This window comes from Phlebotomus papatasi, chromosome 2, assembly GCF_024763615.1.
Source record: "Phlebotomus papatasi isolate M1 chromosome 2, Ppap_2.1, whole genome shotgun sequence".
In the NCBI taxonomy this organism is placed as follows: Eukaryota; Metazoa; Arthropoda; class Insecta; order Diptera; family Psychodidae; genus Phlebotomus; species Phlebotomus papatasi.
In genome coordinates, this window is record NC_077223.1 from 8606717 (window position 1) to 8623069 (window position 16353).

The 16353-nt window shown below is 39.3% G+C and overlaps 1 protein-coding gene across 1 annotated transcript; it reads left to right on the forward strand.

The window, feature by feature from the left end:
- Positions 1–2916: 2916 nt before the first annotated feature.
- LOC129803632 (titin-like) lies at positions 2917–15366 on the forward strand. The gene is made up of 5 exons (XM_055850341.1): positions 2917–3325; positions 3392–3616; positions 3686–3785; positions 6407–11307; positions 13048–15366. The coding sequence occupies exons 1-5, from the start codon at positions 3143–3145 to the stop codon at positions 15283–15285; spliced, it is 7647 nt and encodes a 2548-aa protein (XP_055706316.1). The 5' UTR covers positions 2917–3142; the 3' UTR covers positions 15286–15366.
- The last annotated feature ends 987 nt before the right edge of the window (positions 15367–16353 follow it).

Genomic DNA, 16353 nt, shown 5'->3' on the forward strand with positions numbered 1-16353 from the left:
TTAAATAGAATGAGTGCAGAAGGCCAACGAAAGAAAAAAACATTAGACACTAGAGATAGAGTCCGGTCAATATGCATTTAGTAAGGGTCGGGGCTCAGTGGATTGGAGTAAGGACGGATCGGATCCACCATTGGAAATGTCTCGATTTTAGATACAATATACTAAAATTTAATCGAAATCGCATTATAAACACCGAAAATGTCCAGTCAAGACATTTTTAATTATATCTCAGGTCAAGGAACTCCTCGGAAGGAGTGCAACCCACCGTTGGAAAGGTCTCGACTTCAGCTACAATATACTAAAATTTAAAGAAACAGCATCGTCTAGTTTTAGAAATAATCGAAATCGAATTTTCAAAAATCGATTTTTCGATTAATCAGACCTTTGATTAAATCGGATGAAATTGGGGTATCATAACGATTGTAGTACTCCACGAGAGCTTTCCAATACACCAAATTTCTTCAAGTTTTAACAATTAGAACCGGAGATATGACCATTTGAAAATGATATGGCCATTTGAATTTTTGACCCCTTCTAGCTTGGGGGGCTTAATTATTTTTTAATCGAAAGGTCTTAGGCCCAGCTATAACATACTAAAATTTCAGATCGATCGATGCCATAGGGGCTGGGTTATTGAGAAAACAAAGTTTGGGGGTATTCTAAAATGACGGAAGGGGGGCTGGGGGATGGTTCCCGTCATTATGCATTTCTGGATTATGCACCTGACACCTGACGGAATTTTGCTGTGCACATACAATTATGCAAGTTTGCCTACCTTTGGGAGTCAATTTGTGAAATCATTTTTTTAATACTCCTGAATGTGCAGTGGCGGGTAAAATAATAGAATCAGTTTTCGAAGCTTATATTTTTTTAACTTTTGTTTTTTTACCAATTTGTTGATATAATTCTGAAGTAGAAATCTTCAAATTATTAGAATCGTAGAATAAGAGTTGTTTTGGCAGCTAGAGGTCTCTATTTTACATAGAATACGTCAATAGTAAAATTCAGTTCGGCCAGAAAAAAATTGGAAAACCGACATTTATGGTTTTTAAATACAGTGCCTGCTCTCTAATCCGGATCGGCGTAATCCGGACGAGTTATCGACGGTTACATTTAAAATAATTTTGAGGTTATGAATGCATGTGTCTTCACCAAGCGCCTGGCAAGTTGGCCTTTTTATATGGAGCTATTTGAAGCCAATTCCTAAATTGATCTCGGACTTAGCTCACAGTGCTCTAAGGAAAAAAAATATTTAAACAAAAATTTAGTATAATTATCCCTCCATACGGAAGGGTATCTTATAATACGGAAAAATTTCTCACTTTTTAAATATTTAGCATAACGATCAGGAGTGCAGAAAAATTCCCATACGCATTTATATGTGAAAGTAAGAAATTGGCTTCAACTTTAAAGGCCACTCGCCGGGGACTAGGTCTTCACCAATGAAAATGAATTATCCTGTGATGGTTTTGTTTAATAAATGAAGTATAATAGCATAGAATTCTCTAATTATGTCTTTTTAATCTTCTTTAAAACTTTTATTCTAATTCTACAAAAAAAAATTGTATTATATTTTCGAGACGTTGAGCAAATTCAAAAAATCCATCCGGATTAAGAAGTGGACATCTGTCATTTTGTCCCCCAATCATCCGAATTACAAAGCGGGCACTGTATGGCTTTATTTAAACTTATTCGATTTATAGACCACATTCTTTAATTTAAATAAAAGTGGTCCTATCGTGTTCAAACCAAATTTCATTATTGATCTATTCTGTGAAAAATGGATACCTCTAGCGGCCAAAACAATACTTATTTGATGTAAGGGAATTATTTGAACATTTCGGTATCAAAATTATTTCAACGAATTGGAATAAACAAAAATGCTAAAGGTAAAATAGTGGTCTTTGCGGAGCTGATTCTATTATTTTGGCCGCCACTGTATATACTATTTTGTGACGCTTTAAATTTGAAGACTTTATGCTTATTTTTCAGCATAAAACTTTAATTTCCTTAATTGAGGCGCTCGGAGCAAAAAAAAACTCTAAGTCGTATGCATTTCCCTATTAAAATAGCGTTTTTTTTTTGCTCTGAGCTCCTCAATTAAGATAAAATTTTAAAATATTCTAACAATTTATTGAAGAATTCTGGCCAAAAGTACTATTTATTAATGCATTTTTTTTAAATAATTGAATAATTTCTCCACTTGTTATGAATAATTACAATCAACCCATCAAAAGTAATAAGAAGAATGGGACAAATCCCCAGATCAGTACACTGATCTGAAAGTCCTCTACAAGTAAATAGTCGCAAGTAGCATAGAATTTGCGGAAGATTGCTAATAAAATAGGATCATCCGGAGCATCCCAGAGCCTTGAGTAATGCCAAGGTAATATGCATAAATTCTTATCACTAGCAGTTTTTTCCATTGCATTTTATTTTAACATTTTTTATACTGCTTGAATTATGTCTTTTGCAATCTCTTTTATCCTTCTACTATTCTTTCTATCATGAATCTCTTCTTATTTGCTGCTTATCAATTATTTTACACAATTCTTTGTGTTTGTTTTGCTTAAGACGCTGGGAATTCGTTAAAAAATCCCAATATCGCATTATCTCAACCGTTTTCTATTCAAAATTTGAATTTTTAGTACACCATCAGACACCGTCTTGAAAAAAATAACGGTTATTCATTATTGAAACCTAATTTTACTACTCAAACTGAATTATATATTCCGAATATTTACAAATAACTGATGTGTTTTTAATTTTATTAATTCTTTAATGCTAATTCCCGTATATTTTTATTGAAATTACATTAAAACATCTCACCAAATGCACTGAGACGCCATTCGCAATTGAATTTGAATTTTTAGTACATATTTCGGAGCAGCCTATACAGAGGGCTATTGGAATTTATTTCACAACGATTGTTTTTTTCATAGCGTCTCTGTGGAAAAGAGCGTCATTGAATATTTTGCAAGAAATCTCGGTAATTAAATCATTTGACTTGACCAATTTGTTGTGAAAAAGGAAGAAAAACATATTTTGTGTGTCTGTAAATGTGTATCTTGTGGCTTTTGTGAGAATAAATTGTTTTTACAAGTGAAATTGAAAAAGTTGACAAGAGTGAAGCCCCTCCGGAATGAATGCAACTTTACTTGGAGGGAAATTGACTTATCTGAAGAAAAATGGGAAGAACAGGATTGTGTACAATACCCGAGGAGTCTCTGTGAAGTTCGGGAAGGATTTATCATGTCACTTCCGCCTGAAGCATCCCGAAGCCTTGCGGGTGCACTGCAAGATCTTCATGGGAAAATTTGGAAAGGTTAGATGACCTTCGGGGAATTGTTTACCAGAAACCGAGCATTCATTGGATTCCCTTGTCTTCTAGGTGCAAGTGAAGAATTACTCTGAGGAGGATTCAGTTCAGGTGAATGGCAAGGGAGTGAATGGTAAGTGTGTCCTGAGGCCTGGAGATTTCCTTAAGGTCTTCAACGATGAGTTCCTGTGGAACTACATGCCTCTGCTGGATGACTCGAAGAGCTTGGCCACTGTAATCGATAACCAGACCGGAATAGGCAAGAGAAGGATCTGCAAGTCAGAGCCTGGCAGGAAGGTAATGTTTACCCTTTGGGATTAATAAAGTCTGTGCCAGTATTTACCAAGATTCCTTCCGGCTTTGCAGAAGAAGCAGATCCGCCTAAACAGAAATACAACGGTGTCCGTTTTGACGCCTCTCAGGCCCCAAGCAAGAAGTTACTCCGATGCCTACAACTGCACAATTGGTAAGTTACTCCTAAATTTATTATTATTAAATTCTCTCGGTTGCATTTTTATTTAATTATTTTTTCCCTTCCAAAAAACAAAAAAAAATAATTCAAAATGTGTTTAAGTCATTCTTCTTAATTATAAATTGCCGGAAAAATAGGCCACGCCTCCTGCAGAGCATTTTAATTTAATTAAAATTGGTATTCTGCAGAACAGACTCTTATAATTTTTTATATCCCATGAAAAGCTACAAAAGTAAAAAAAAAAAAAGAAATTACAATTTATTTTCACATTTTTTTACATTTTAAATTGACGGATAAATAGGTCACGCCTCCTGCATTTCATAGTTTAAAATAAAAATTGGCTTTCAGAAGGAGAGAAACTTTGTTTATTTTTTATTACCAATAAAAGGAGAAGCAAAGGACGAAAAAAAAATTATTAATTACAAATTCTTTTAAGCTTCACATTCATGAAAAAATAGGTCACACCTTCTGCAAGTTTTTTAAAAAAATTAAAAATTGAGATTCAGGAAGACAACTTTCCAATTTATTTTCTACTGCCCATATAAAGCTACAAAATGAAGAGAAATGTTATTTAAAATTTATCATTTCTCTGCTAAATTTTAAATAGACGGAGAAATAGGACACGCCTCCTGCATTTCATAAGTGAAATAAAAAAAATTGAGATTCAGAAGAACAAATCTATTGAATTTACCTTTGACTGTCCACAAAAAATAAAGAAAAAAATAATTTAAAATTACTCTGACCATCTACATTTTGCACTGATAAAAATATAGGCCAAGCCTCCTACAAATCATTACCAGAAAATAATATTTATGGCTCCGGCACACCTTTTAGATCAGGAAAATTTCGTGAAGTCGAAATTCGAATGCCTTTCTTTCTCACATGATTTGCATATGTTTATCTCATTCTCCCGCACTCTTCTTCTTCTTTTAAACATCACACCAAATTCAATTTAGCTCAATCGAATTTGGTATGCAAAAGAATGAGATAGTCATATGCAAAACATGTGAGAAAGAAAGGGATGCGAATTTCGACTTTATGAAATTTTCCTGATCTAAAAGGTGTGCCAGAGCCATTAGGATTCAGAAGAACACAACCTTCTAATTCATTTTTTTATTGCCCATAAAATTCTACAAAAGTAAAAAAGAAATAATTTCAAAATTTATCACTCCTAATTTTCAAAAAAAAAAAAAATTAAAAAAATAAAACGAAAAAATAGGCCACGTCCCTGCATTTCATAAATTAAAATGAAAAATAAAAATTGAGTTTCAAAAGAAAAAATCTTGAATTTATCTTTGACTGTCAACAAAAAGATAAAAAAGTAAAGGAAAAGTCATTTCACACTGATGGAAATATAGGCCACGTCTCCTACAAATTATTACCAGAAAATAAAATTCACGATTCAGAAGAACAAAACTTTCCAATTTATTTTTTTTATTGCCCATAAAAGGTTACAAAAGCAAAAAGGAAATAATTTTAAAAATCATTAGGGTAAATTAAGCTAATTCAAAACCTGCTCCAAATGGAAATTTTTCGCTACTCCAAATGGAAACGTAATTGTTTTCATGATAAATACAGTACTAAATAATTATATTTATATATTTTCTATACCACAATTTCATTATTTAGTTAATTTTGCTCCAAATATAGCAAAAATCCATTCATATTCACAAATTTTAATTTGTTAATTTCTCAGAAAAATTAAAAGTGTACCTTTTCACCATCGAATTTTTCTTGGCTCGACCATGTTTTCCGATGAAAAACACAATAAAGTGACTGCTGTTTATTCGTTTTGTTTAACATTTATGTCATATTTCTAGCTAATTTGAGTTAAATTAAGTGCCAAACTATATTGCTAAAGATGCGTGAGTCTTCAAATGAAATAATTAACTATTTCGTAAACAGAAAGGGTTTTTCTGAAGTGTCTGCAAATGCTTCAATAGGAAACCCCGGAAATATGATTTTTTTGGAGAGATTTTTTTATTGTTTTACATGAAAAAAGAAAAAAGACCAGGAATAAGAACAAATTCTGCACTCAGGAGCAACTGAACAAGGTTTTGAAAGCCTTTCGTCGCGGTTTCACTTACACTGTTCGTCTCCAATTAGAAACTTTCCCTTGTCTCCATTTGGATTAATTTGTTTCCAATTTTATACTCGCGTATTTTTCTTGTATTTACGAAGTTTTCAAATTATATCTAAAGAATTTTCACTAAACAGTAACATTCTAAAAGAGCCAAGGAGCAAATTTATGTTATTCTCTTCAGAAAAAAATATGAACTTAATGTGTTGAATCTTCTGTCAAAGTTAAAGCGTCTGGAAATGGTTTTGAATTAGGACATTTACCCTAGTCTGTATAAAATTTGACGTAGAACGCAGAGGTAGAGAGCTGGTGCATTTAAAGGGTTTTCCTCAAATAAATTCATACAGTGCAGGGGCGTGGCCCGTTTTTATTAAATGCCTTCTGGCTTCCTGTAAAGTACATAAATTATATTCGAAATTAAAAAAAAAACACTCAGTTGTTTATTCTTTTAAAAGAAACCTTATCTAAAATTATTTCTAAACAAAGGTACAAGCAGTAACCTTCCTGCAAAATGTGAATAACTTTTCGATTTCAGAGAACAAACAGGAGACTTGTACGCCTGAGCAGACAACACTCATTAAAGATTCAACTCAGCTGGATGCCTCTACGACATTGCAGCAGAATGACACGGCAAGTGAGATGACAAACAGCGTCTATGCAACGCCACTGGAAGTTACTTTGGCTACTTCCACTTTGGTTTCTCCAAAAATGCCAAGGGAGTCCATCAATCTTATTGATTTATGCACTCCAGCACCGTCGAAGGTGGTATCCAGGGTCGATGCTCAGTTTCCTGACACTCCAGACGTCTTCAAGACGCCTGTCAGGCAACCCGTGACCAGAAGCTTGAGAACTCCATCCTCAGCCACTCGCGGGAATTACTCTGCAGCCAAAGTCAATGTGGATTTCACCAGTTTGCCCCAGAGCACTCCAATTGAATTGTTCAGCAAGTCCAGGCAGTTGGATGAGTCCCAAGATGATCAGTCAGCATCGGTGATTACAATTGAGGACTCTGACGAGACATTGAAAACCCTCGATGAAAGTGTAAAGTTTGTCGGGGAGAAAATGTCTCCGAAAACTCCGCAGAGACCCCTCAGATCCGCCAAAACTCCAGTCAGCACTAAAAAGACTCCCAAAAAGGAAGAACTGGGAACTCCTAAGAATCCTCCGAGAATCTCAAAACGTCCAGCGACGTCAGTTAAGAAAGTCACGAGGAGGATTGATGTTGGGAAGAAGCTCAATAATTCTGATATAACTGGCGAGAAGGCTGCTCGGACGATCAGTGAGGTGTCCAAATTGATGACTATGGAAAATCTGGCAGATATTACAGTTGACAAGGAGAACATAACGACTCCAATTACGGAGAAAACCCCTCTAAGAACTGGCATTGAGAAAAATCTTCTCCAGGAAGACCTCGCAGTTGAAGTAGGAATGACAACGCCTGTTGTGCAGAAAACTCCTTCCCAGAATGTTGCAAGTGAGGAAAAATTCCAAGATCTTGAAGTTCATGAAGTCACAACGCCTCTTGCGAAGAAAACTCCTGCCCGGAGGTCTTTGAGTGTGAAGAAACTGTCTCAGGACGATCTGGAAGTTGAAGAGATCATGACGACTCCAACTTCAAAGACAACTCCAACTGAGACAACCCAATACCAGGAAGATCTCCAAGTTGAAGAAACGATCGCAACGCCTCTTACGAAGAAAACTCCCGGACGTAAAGCACTGAGCGTGAAGAAACTATCACAGGAAGATCAGGAAATTGAAGAGAAGATAGGAACGCCTCTTGCAAAGAAAACTCCTAGGAAAACTGCAACTGAGAAAAGCCTTCTTCAGGAAGATCAGGAATTTGAAGAAGAGATTGCAACGCCTCTTACGAAGAAAACTCCCGGACGTAAAGCTCTGAGCGTAAAGAAAATATCACAGGAGGATCAGGAAGTTAAAGAGAAGATAGGAACGCCTCTTGCGAAGAAAACTCCTAGGATAACTGCAACTGAGAAAAGTTTCCTCCAGGAAGATCAGGAATTTGAAGAAGAGATTGCAACGCCTCTTACGAAGAAAACTCCTGGACGTAAAGCTCTAAGTGTGAAGAAACCGTCACAGGAGGATCAGGAAGTTGAAGAGAAGATGGCAACTCCTCTTGCAAAGAAGACTCCCGGACGCAAAGCTCTGAGTGTGAAGAAACGGTCTCAGGAAGATCAGGAAATTGAAGAGATGATAACAACGCCTCTTGCAAAGAAAACTCCTAGGAAGATTGCAACTGAGAAAAGTCTTCTTCAGGAAGATCTAGAAGTAGAAGAAGCGGTGACAACGCCTCTTACAAAGAAAACTCCCGGACGTAAAGCACTGAGCACGAAGAAACTGTCTCAGGAAGATCCGGAAGTTGAAGAAAAGATCGCAACGCTTCTTGCGAAGAAAACTCCTAGGAAAACTGCAAGTGAGAAAAGTCTTCAGGAAGATCTAGAAGTTGAAGAAGCGATGACAACGCCTCTTACAAAGAAAACTCCCGGACGTAAAACTCTGAGCACGAAGAAACTGTCTCAGGAAGATCCGGAAGTTGAAGAAAAGATCGCAACGCCTCTTGCGAAGAAAACTCCTTCAAGGAAAACTCTGACTGAGAAAAGTCTTCTTCAGGAAGATCAAGAAATTGAAGAGGAGATCGCAACTCCTCTTACGAAGAAAACTCCCGGACGTAAAGCTCTGAGCGTGAAGAAACCGCCACTGGAGGATCAAGAAGCTGAAGAGAAGCTGACAACGCCTCTTACAAAGAAGACTCCTGCTCGGAGAGCTTTGAGTGTGAAGAAACTACCTCAGGAGGATCAGGAAGTTGAAGGAAAGATAGCAACGCCTCTTTCGAAGAAGACTCCTTCTCGGAAAACTCTAACTGAGAAAAGTCTTCTTCAGGAAGATCAGGAATTTGAAGAAGGGATGCCAACGCCTCTTACGAAGAAAACTCCCGGACGTAAAGCTCTTAGCGTGAAGAAACCGTCAGAGGAGGATAAGGAAGTTAAAGAGAAGATGGCAACTCCTTTTGCAAAGAACACTCCTGCTAGGAGAGCTTTGAGTGTGAAGGAGAATCAAGAATTTGAAGAGAAGATAACAACGCCTGTTGCGAAGAAAACTCCTTCAAGGAAAACTCTGACTGAGAAAAACCTTCTTCAGGAAGATCAGAAAGTTGAAGAAACGATCGCAACTCCTCTTATGAAGAAAACTCCTGGACGTAAAGCTCTGAGCGTGAAAAGACTGTCACAGGAGGATCAGGAAGTTGAAGACAAGATAGCAACGCCTCTTGCGCAGAAAACTCCTTCTCGGAAAACTCTAACTGAGAAAAGTCTTCTTCAGGAAGATCAGGAAGTTGAAGAAACGATCGCAACTCCTCTTACGAAGAAAACCCCTGGACGTAAAGCTCTAAGCGTGAAGAAACCGTCACAGGAGGAGCAGGAAGTTAAAGAAAAGATGGCAACGCCTCTTGCGAAGAAGACTCCTGCTAGGAGAGCTTTGAGTGTAAAGAAACAGTCTCAGGAGAATCAGGAAATTGAAGAAACGATCACAACGCCTCTTGCGAATAGAACTCCTTCTCGGAAAACCGCAACTGAGAAAAGTCTTCTTCAGGAAGATCTAGAAGTTGAAGAAGCGATGACAACGCCTCTTACAAAGAAAACTCCTGGACGTAAAGCACTGAGCGTGAAGAAACCGTCACTGGAGGATCAGGAAACTGAAGAGAAGCTAACAACGCCTTTTACAAAGAAGACTCCTGCTCGGAGAACTTTGAGTGTGCAGAAAGTGTCTCAGGAAGATCTGAAAGTTGAAGAGGAGATCATAACTGCTCTTACGATGAAAACTCCTTCTCGGAAAACCGCAACTGAAGAAAGTCTTCTTCAGGAAGATCAGGAAGTTCAGGAGAAAATTGTAACTCCACTTTCTGCAAATGAAAAGACCTTGTCGCAAGTGCATCTTGAATTTGAGGACATATCAACTCCCCCTGAGAAGAAAACTCCTTCCACAAAAGCTCTGAGCGTCAAGAAACTCCCTGATGAAACCTTGAAAACTCCTCTCGAGAAGAGAATCGAGGAGAAGATGACAACTCCCGTTACGACGAAAACTCCTTTCCGACGGGCTACAAGTGAGAAGAAACTGCCCAATACGGAAGATGTTGCAGTTGATAAGGAGAACATCGTCACGCCTCTTGCAAAGAGAACTCCAGCTAGGAGGGCAACAAGTGAGAGGAAACTGCCTCAGAGATCTTTGAGCATGAGCTTGAGAAATACTCCTGGAAAAGTCACCAAGCCCAGAAGTCCCTTGAATAATTTGAGTAATTTTTCGGGGATCAAGAAATTGTTTGAGAAGCAACCCAAAACTCCAAATCTCCGTGGAGTCCGGGAGTTGATGAAGACGCCGAGAGATAATAAAAATGATCTCCAGAAAGTTGAGGGTGTCAAAGAGCTCTTCCTGGCTAATGTGTCACCTGATAATGATCTGACAGATGTCAGAGGTGTTAGGAAGTTGTTTAGGACTCCCGGAAAGGAAAAACATGATGCTCTTGAGAATTTTCCAGGAGTGAAGAATTTGCTAAAGACTCCGAATTTCAATGATGATCTGACAGATGTGGTTGGAGTAAGGGAACTTTTGGCCACACCTAAAGATGCCAATAAACTTGAAGATCTCGTTGGAGTGCGAGAATTGTTGAGAACTCCGCTTGAAGACATCTCAGTGAACTATATTGGAGTGAGGAATCTTATGAGGGAGATTCCCGAGGAGGAAGATTCAGTTAGGCTAGCAGGCATGAAGGAATTGATGAACACTCCCAAACAGGATGTTTCTGTGAATTATCGGGGAGTTAGAGATCTCTTGAGGGAACCTGAGGAAGCTGATACCTCAGTCAAATTGTTGGGTGTCAAGGAACTCATGAAGGAATCTTCTGGAGAGACTTCAGTCAAGTTAACTGGCGTTAAGGAACTTTTTGTCGAACCTAAACCGTCTGACACCACTCAAGATCTCTCCAATCTCAGGGATTTATATGCAATTCCTGAAGAAGCTGAAGTACGCGAGAGTATCGTAAATATTGCTGACAGTCCGAAGGAAACTCCGTCAACTTCGGATGTTGTGGAAATTGACCTTGATCCAACTCTGGATGAATTGTTTGACACACTAAAAGGACGTACATCTATGCCATCGATAAGGCATACGTATTCAAGAAAGGAGAGCCCCAAGAAGGCAGAGAAGGAGGAAAGTCAAAAGGAGGCAGAGCAGGGCAGTCCCAGGAAGACAGATGAGAAGGTTCAAGAATGGTTGGAATCAATTGTTTCATCAACTACCGATGCTCATCATTCACGTCGTGCCAACAATACTCTGCAAGTTCTATCGGACAAATACAGCAACGTCACGCCGAATGAGAGTGTCAGCTTGATTCAAGACAGCCCTGATCACCCGGATGTTTCAGTAACTGTAAGTATCCTTTTACGAAAACTTTTATTTTTTTACAGAGCTGTGTTAGAAATTTGAAGACCTTTCTATGAAATCCAATCTTGGCCAAATCCGTTGAGAAATAAACCCTCTAGAGCGGTTTTTCAAATTAAAAAAAAAATACAAAATGGCGAATTTTCAGGTAGGAAGAAAATGTCCAGTACTACCTCTAAAAGATTTCAGAAATTCAAAGTAAGCGTTGGAACTAACGGTTTTCAGGAGCAGGGAAATAACATCTAAAGTCGACATCTCCGCCACTTCAGGAAGATGTTCAGGTTCGATCGCAAGGGAGTCCAGGGCAAGTTTCTGAATTTGATTCAGCCATCTTGTCCTAGGTCTGCCCCGAGGTCGACGCCTCCTCATAATGGTTTGCATAGCTTTTCATAGCTTTTCTGAGGAATCATTTTCTATCCATGCGCTGAACATGTCCATACCATCGAAGTTGTGATCTTTCAACCCGAAGAAGCAGCTCCTCGACTCCTAGTTCCTCACGAACGGCTACGTTCCTTATTCGATCTTGAGTAATTCTGAGAAGTACTCTTCCTCTTTGGTCAGAAGATTTCCTTCCTTGGATGGAATTGCTCTTCTTTCCTCTGAGTCTTCGGACTGTTTGCCAGAAAGTTTTGTTTGCCATCCTGTAGACGAACTCCAGCTTACTAGCGTAACGATCACGAGACTCAGAATCCTTACGTTGCATTTACAACTTGTAAGCCTTCTTGTTCTCTCCAACGGCTTCGTTTACTCCCAGTGTTCCCCACCAGGATGACCATCACGTTGTTCGTCACATCGACTCGTTTGACGCCACAAGCTTCTGTAGCCGAGGCCAAAATGGTTATTTGAAATCACTCCCATTCAGCCTCAACGTCTTTCATTTTAAGGCTCTCCAACCCAATGCATTTCAGCACTTTGCTCTTGCGGGAGGGTCTTCGTTAAAGTTTGCCTTTGCGAAGAGCAGGTGATGATCAGTTCGACGGTTCCATTCCATACTATACTAAGTCAGAATGACAACTTTTCAGGAGAATCATTTGAAGTTGGCGATTTCCTATGCTACACGTGTATTTTTTTCGAAAGTCTCAAATCTCGTTACCCGGACATCGGATGACCACCAAATTTTCACAATTTGTAGATCTCCGTCTCAGGAACAACATACCTCTCGGAGTAATATAAAGCTAAGTCGACTTAGCATAGTATAGAATGGAGCCGTCGAGTTGTAAGTTCATTACTGTTAAAAACTCGAACGTCTTGGACAATTCTTCTATCATCACCGGGAACAAGGACAAAGTCAGTTATTGACTTACATCCTAGACTTGCATTTTCCCAGGTGTATTTGTGCGAATAACCAACAGGAGCAGAAGACAACGTCGTTAACTCCTTTCCGTCGTCGGTACTCTATGAAACAGTGGATTCCAGAGGAGGTAGAACACCCAACACCTCATGCCCAGGCTACTGTTGATTTGTTGTGCCTTTCACCGTGAATGTCGTAGTTCTCTTGCGCATATACGACAATTCCTTTTTCACTTCTCCTTCGTTGATTCTTTAAGCCGACTTTTCGTCCCCGCATGACAATAACCTTGAAGCATTCCTTACACCAGATTTTCAAGGTCAACGGTGTCATCTTGCATCCACTCTTTCCTTCGAAATCGCTTTATTGCTTTTAAAAAAGTCCTTTGCTTGCAGCCTATTTTAGAAATCAGAATGAACATGAAAACAAATATTTCCCAGGATGGTGGAGAGACCGTGGAAGTAAATGTATCCGTAAAGGATACACCAATCCGTAACCGAGAGCCCACTACTCGAGTGGCGTCCTTGAGGAAGCAGGCAATTGCCCAAAGTATGAATCTGTCGGGTAACATGACAAATATGACACTTGATTTTGCTGAAGGGATCACGAGCACACCCAAATCTCCCAGAGGAAGACCTCGAAAGATTCCGCTGAAGGATAATGAAGAACAAAGTGATTCCCTGAAAATTCCAACAATCACCATTGAGGATGCTACGCCAAGCCCTGTAAGATCACTTCGGGCCAGAAGGCAAAATGTCAACTACTCAGCAAGTTCAGTCGTAGCATCAACACCTGTTGCTGAGGATGCTGGTGAGAAACGTCAACGTGGACGGAAGCCGAAAGTGGTAAAATTTGCTTCTCCAGCTGCTGTTGAAATGCCTTCGAAGGTGGCTTTAGGATCTGAGAAGGAGAAAGCTCCTAAAGCGAAGAAACCAAGAGCAACGAGAAAGAAGGGGACAGCTGAGGAAAAAGTTGAAGAGGTTTTGGAGATTCCAGAGGATCCAGCTCCTCCTCCGCCTCCAAAAAGAGCACGGAAGGCAGCTATGAAGGAAGTGGAAGTGGAGAATCCGGACATAGTTAAACCTAGTCCCAGACGTGGTCGTCCGGCGAAGAAAGCCGTTGAAGAAGCTAAGATGGTTGAAGAAGAGAAACCAGTACAAACTGCATCTCGTAGAAAGAGGGGCAGAAAAGATAATGAGGCCAGTAAAACAACGTCTGAAAAGGATGATCTGCCTACGAAGGAGCCTGATGAGCCAGAACAGAAGAGAAAGAGGGGCAAAGTTGCAGAAACTTCTGAAAATGAATCAAAATCTGAAGGTGAGAAAATGGCCAGTCCTGCAGTTCGAGGAAGGAGGGGCAGAAAGGCTCCTCTGGCTTCAGCGTTGGAAGTGGAAAATTCAACGGAAACTTCTGAAGTCGAATCGAAGTCGGAAGCTGAGAAGAAGGCCAGTCCTGCAGTTCGAGGAAGAAGGGGGAAGAAAGCTGCTTTGACTGTTGCGTTGGAAGCAGAAAACTCATCAGATGCCTTTGAAGCCGAGTCAGAGGCTGAAGTTGAGAAGAAGACTTCAACGACTCGCGGTAAAAGGGTCAGAAAAGTTGATTTGGAGACAGGAAGCACATCAGTCTTTAAGTCTCCTGCAAAGCCGGAAGCTGAAAGTACTTCTAGAGCTGCAACTCGCGGAAGGAGGGGAAAGAAAGTTCAGGATGATTTGATGACGTCAGAAGACGAAAAGACAACCAGTTCTGGAACTCGAGGAAGAAGGGCAAAGAAAGCTCCTCTGCAGACGGCTAGTTCAACTGAACTTTCTGAATCAGAAGCAAATCCTGAAACTGAAAGTACCCCTAAAGCGTCAACTAGCGGAAGAAGAGGCAAGAAAATCAAGGATACTTCCACGTCTTCTCACTTGGAAACTACGTCAGAAGCTACGGATCTTGACGCAAAGGCAGAAGACAAAAAGACAAGCAGCTCTGCAACTCGCGGAAGGAGAGGTAGAAAGGTTGCTTTGGACACAGCAACTCCAGTTGAAACTCCTGAAACAGAATCAAAGCTTGAAGCCGAGAAGGCTGCTAACGTCCGTGGAAGAAGGGGCAAGAAAGTTCAGAACAATGCCACGACTTCTGCTTCGGAAGAGATCAATACGTCGGAAGCTACAGGGCTTGAAGCAAAGCCAGAAGATGAAAAGATGACTAGCTCTGCAACTCGAGGAAGAAGGGGCAAGAAAGTTCAGAACAGCTCCCAGGCTTCTACTTCGGAAGAGGTCAATACGTCGGAAGCTACAGGTCTTGAAGCAAAACCAGAAGATGAAAAGACGACTAGCTCTGTAACTCGAGGAAGAAGGGCAAAAGCAGCTCCTACAGAACCATCAAATCCAGCTGAAACTCCTAAAGCCAACGAAGAAAAGACTTCCAACGCTGTAACTCGCAAAGGAAGACCACGAAAAGTAAGAGATAACTCTGTGGTTTCTCCAGAAGATGGCACTGCATCGGAAGAGACACAAGAGCCACCACTAAAGAAGGGAAGAAGGGTCAAAGCGAAGGAAGCTACTGAAGAAAAGGGTGAAGATGAGAAGAAGAATGCCAAGACACGACGGGGAAAACCAGAAGTTGAGAACAGTCCTGTTGTCCAGGAAGCAGCTGCTGCACCCAAAAGAACTTTGCGATCAAGAAGAGGGGATTAATTTTTTTCTGATTTATGCATTTATTAATTGATTTACAATATATTTTTAAATAAAGCTGGTTCTGATAATTCGCTTAAAAAATGATTTGGGAAATTCAACATTATTCCTTGAATAATGGCAAGGAATCTGGCAAGATAATCATTAAAAAAACGTCATTTTCCTGTTTTTCACTATCGAAGATTTGATTGCTGGGGAATCAGTGGCGCAATAGGCAAGACCGTTGGCTCTTGGACGGATCGATTCCCCGGCTCGACTTACTGTTGTAAAAAAAAGGAGAGAAAAATTATAAGGCTTCATAGTGTTGCAAACTATTTAACTGGATAATTGTGAATAAATCCGGCGAATATAGGAACAGTTGCGGCGAAAATAGAGACAGTTTAGGTTTAAATGGGAAGAGTTGCGGCGAAAATAAGAACAGTAGCGTGTGAAATGAAAACAGTTGCGATGAAACATGAAAATAAGAAGAGTAACGGTGAGATTGAGAACACTTTCGGCGAAAATGAGAATAGTCGAGACAAATAAGGAAATATACACGGATATGACCTGGTATTTTTTTCTCCTTTATTTTCTCCTACGACGTTTCGGAGGGGTTTTCCTCCTTCTTCAGGTATGGAAAATTTTGGGAAAAAATGTCAAGAGTTATAGTTGACCTAATTGGCAATTTTGACTCTCTCACTGACACTCTCATCTCAACCTTCCCACAAAGATTCTTAAATTTCCCAAAATTTTCCATACCTGAAGAAGGAGGAAAACCCCTCCGAAACGTCGTAGGAGAAAATAAAGGAGAAAAAAATACCAGGTCATATCCGTGTATATTTCATTCAAATATTCTACTGACCGTAAAGAAAAGATCAAATAAGGAAATTTTAATCTTCAATTTGAATTCTATTTTCTTAAATTATTTTTTTTTTATCCAAATCTTATTTAGTGAACAAATTTTGTCAATGAAAAGATTTTATTGTATAAAAGTAATTTTAAAAAAATATTCGAAATTAACATTAGAAATTTATCTACTAAATAAACAGTCCAAAAATCATTTCAGTTACATCACTATATTAAATTTTCGTT

Excerpts from the sequence above, each read along its gene's own strand:
- LOC129803632 (XM_055850341.1), top strand. The coding sequence starts at position 3,143 with ATGAATGCAACTTTACTTGGAGGGAAATTGACTTATCTGAAGAAAAAT. Across the intron at positions 3,786-6,406 it reads TGCCTACAACTGCACAATTG|AGAACAAACAGGAGACTTGT; the intron begins GTAAGTTACTCC and ends TTTCGATTTCAG. Across the intron at positions 11,308-13,047 it reads ACCCGGATGTTTCAGTAACT|GATGGTGGAGAGACCGTGGA; the intron begins GTAAGTATCCTT and ends AATATTTCCCAG.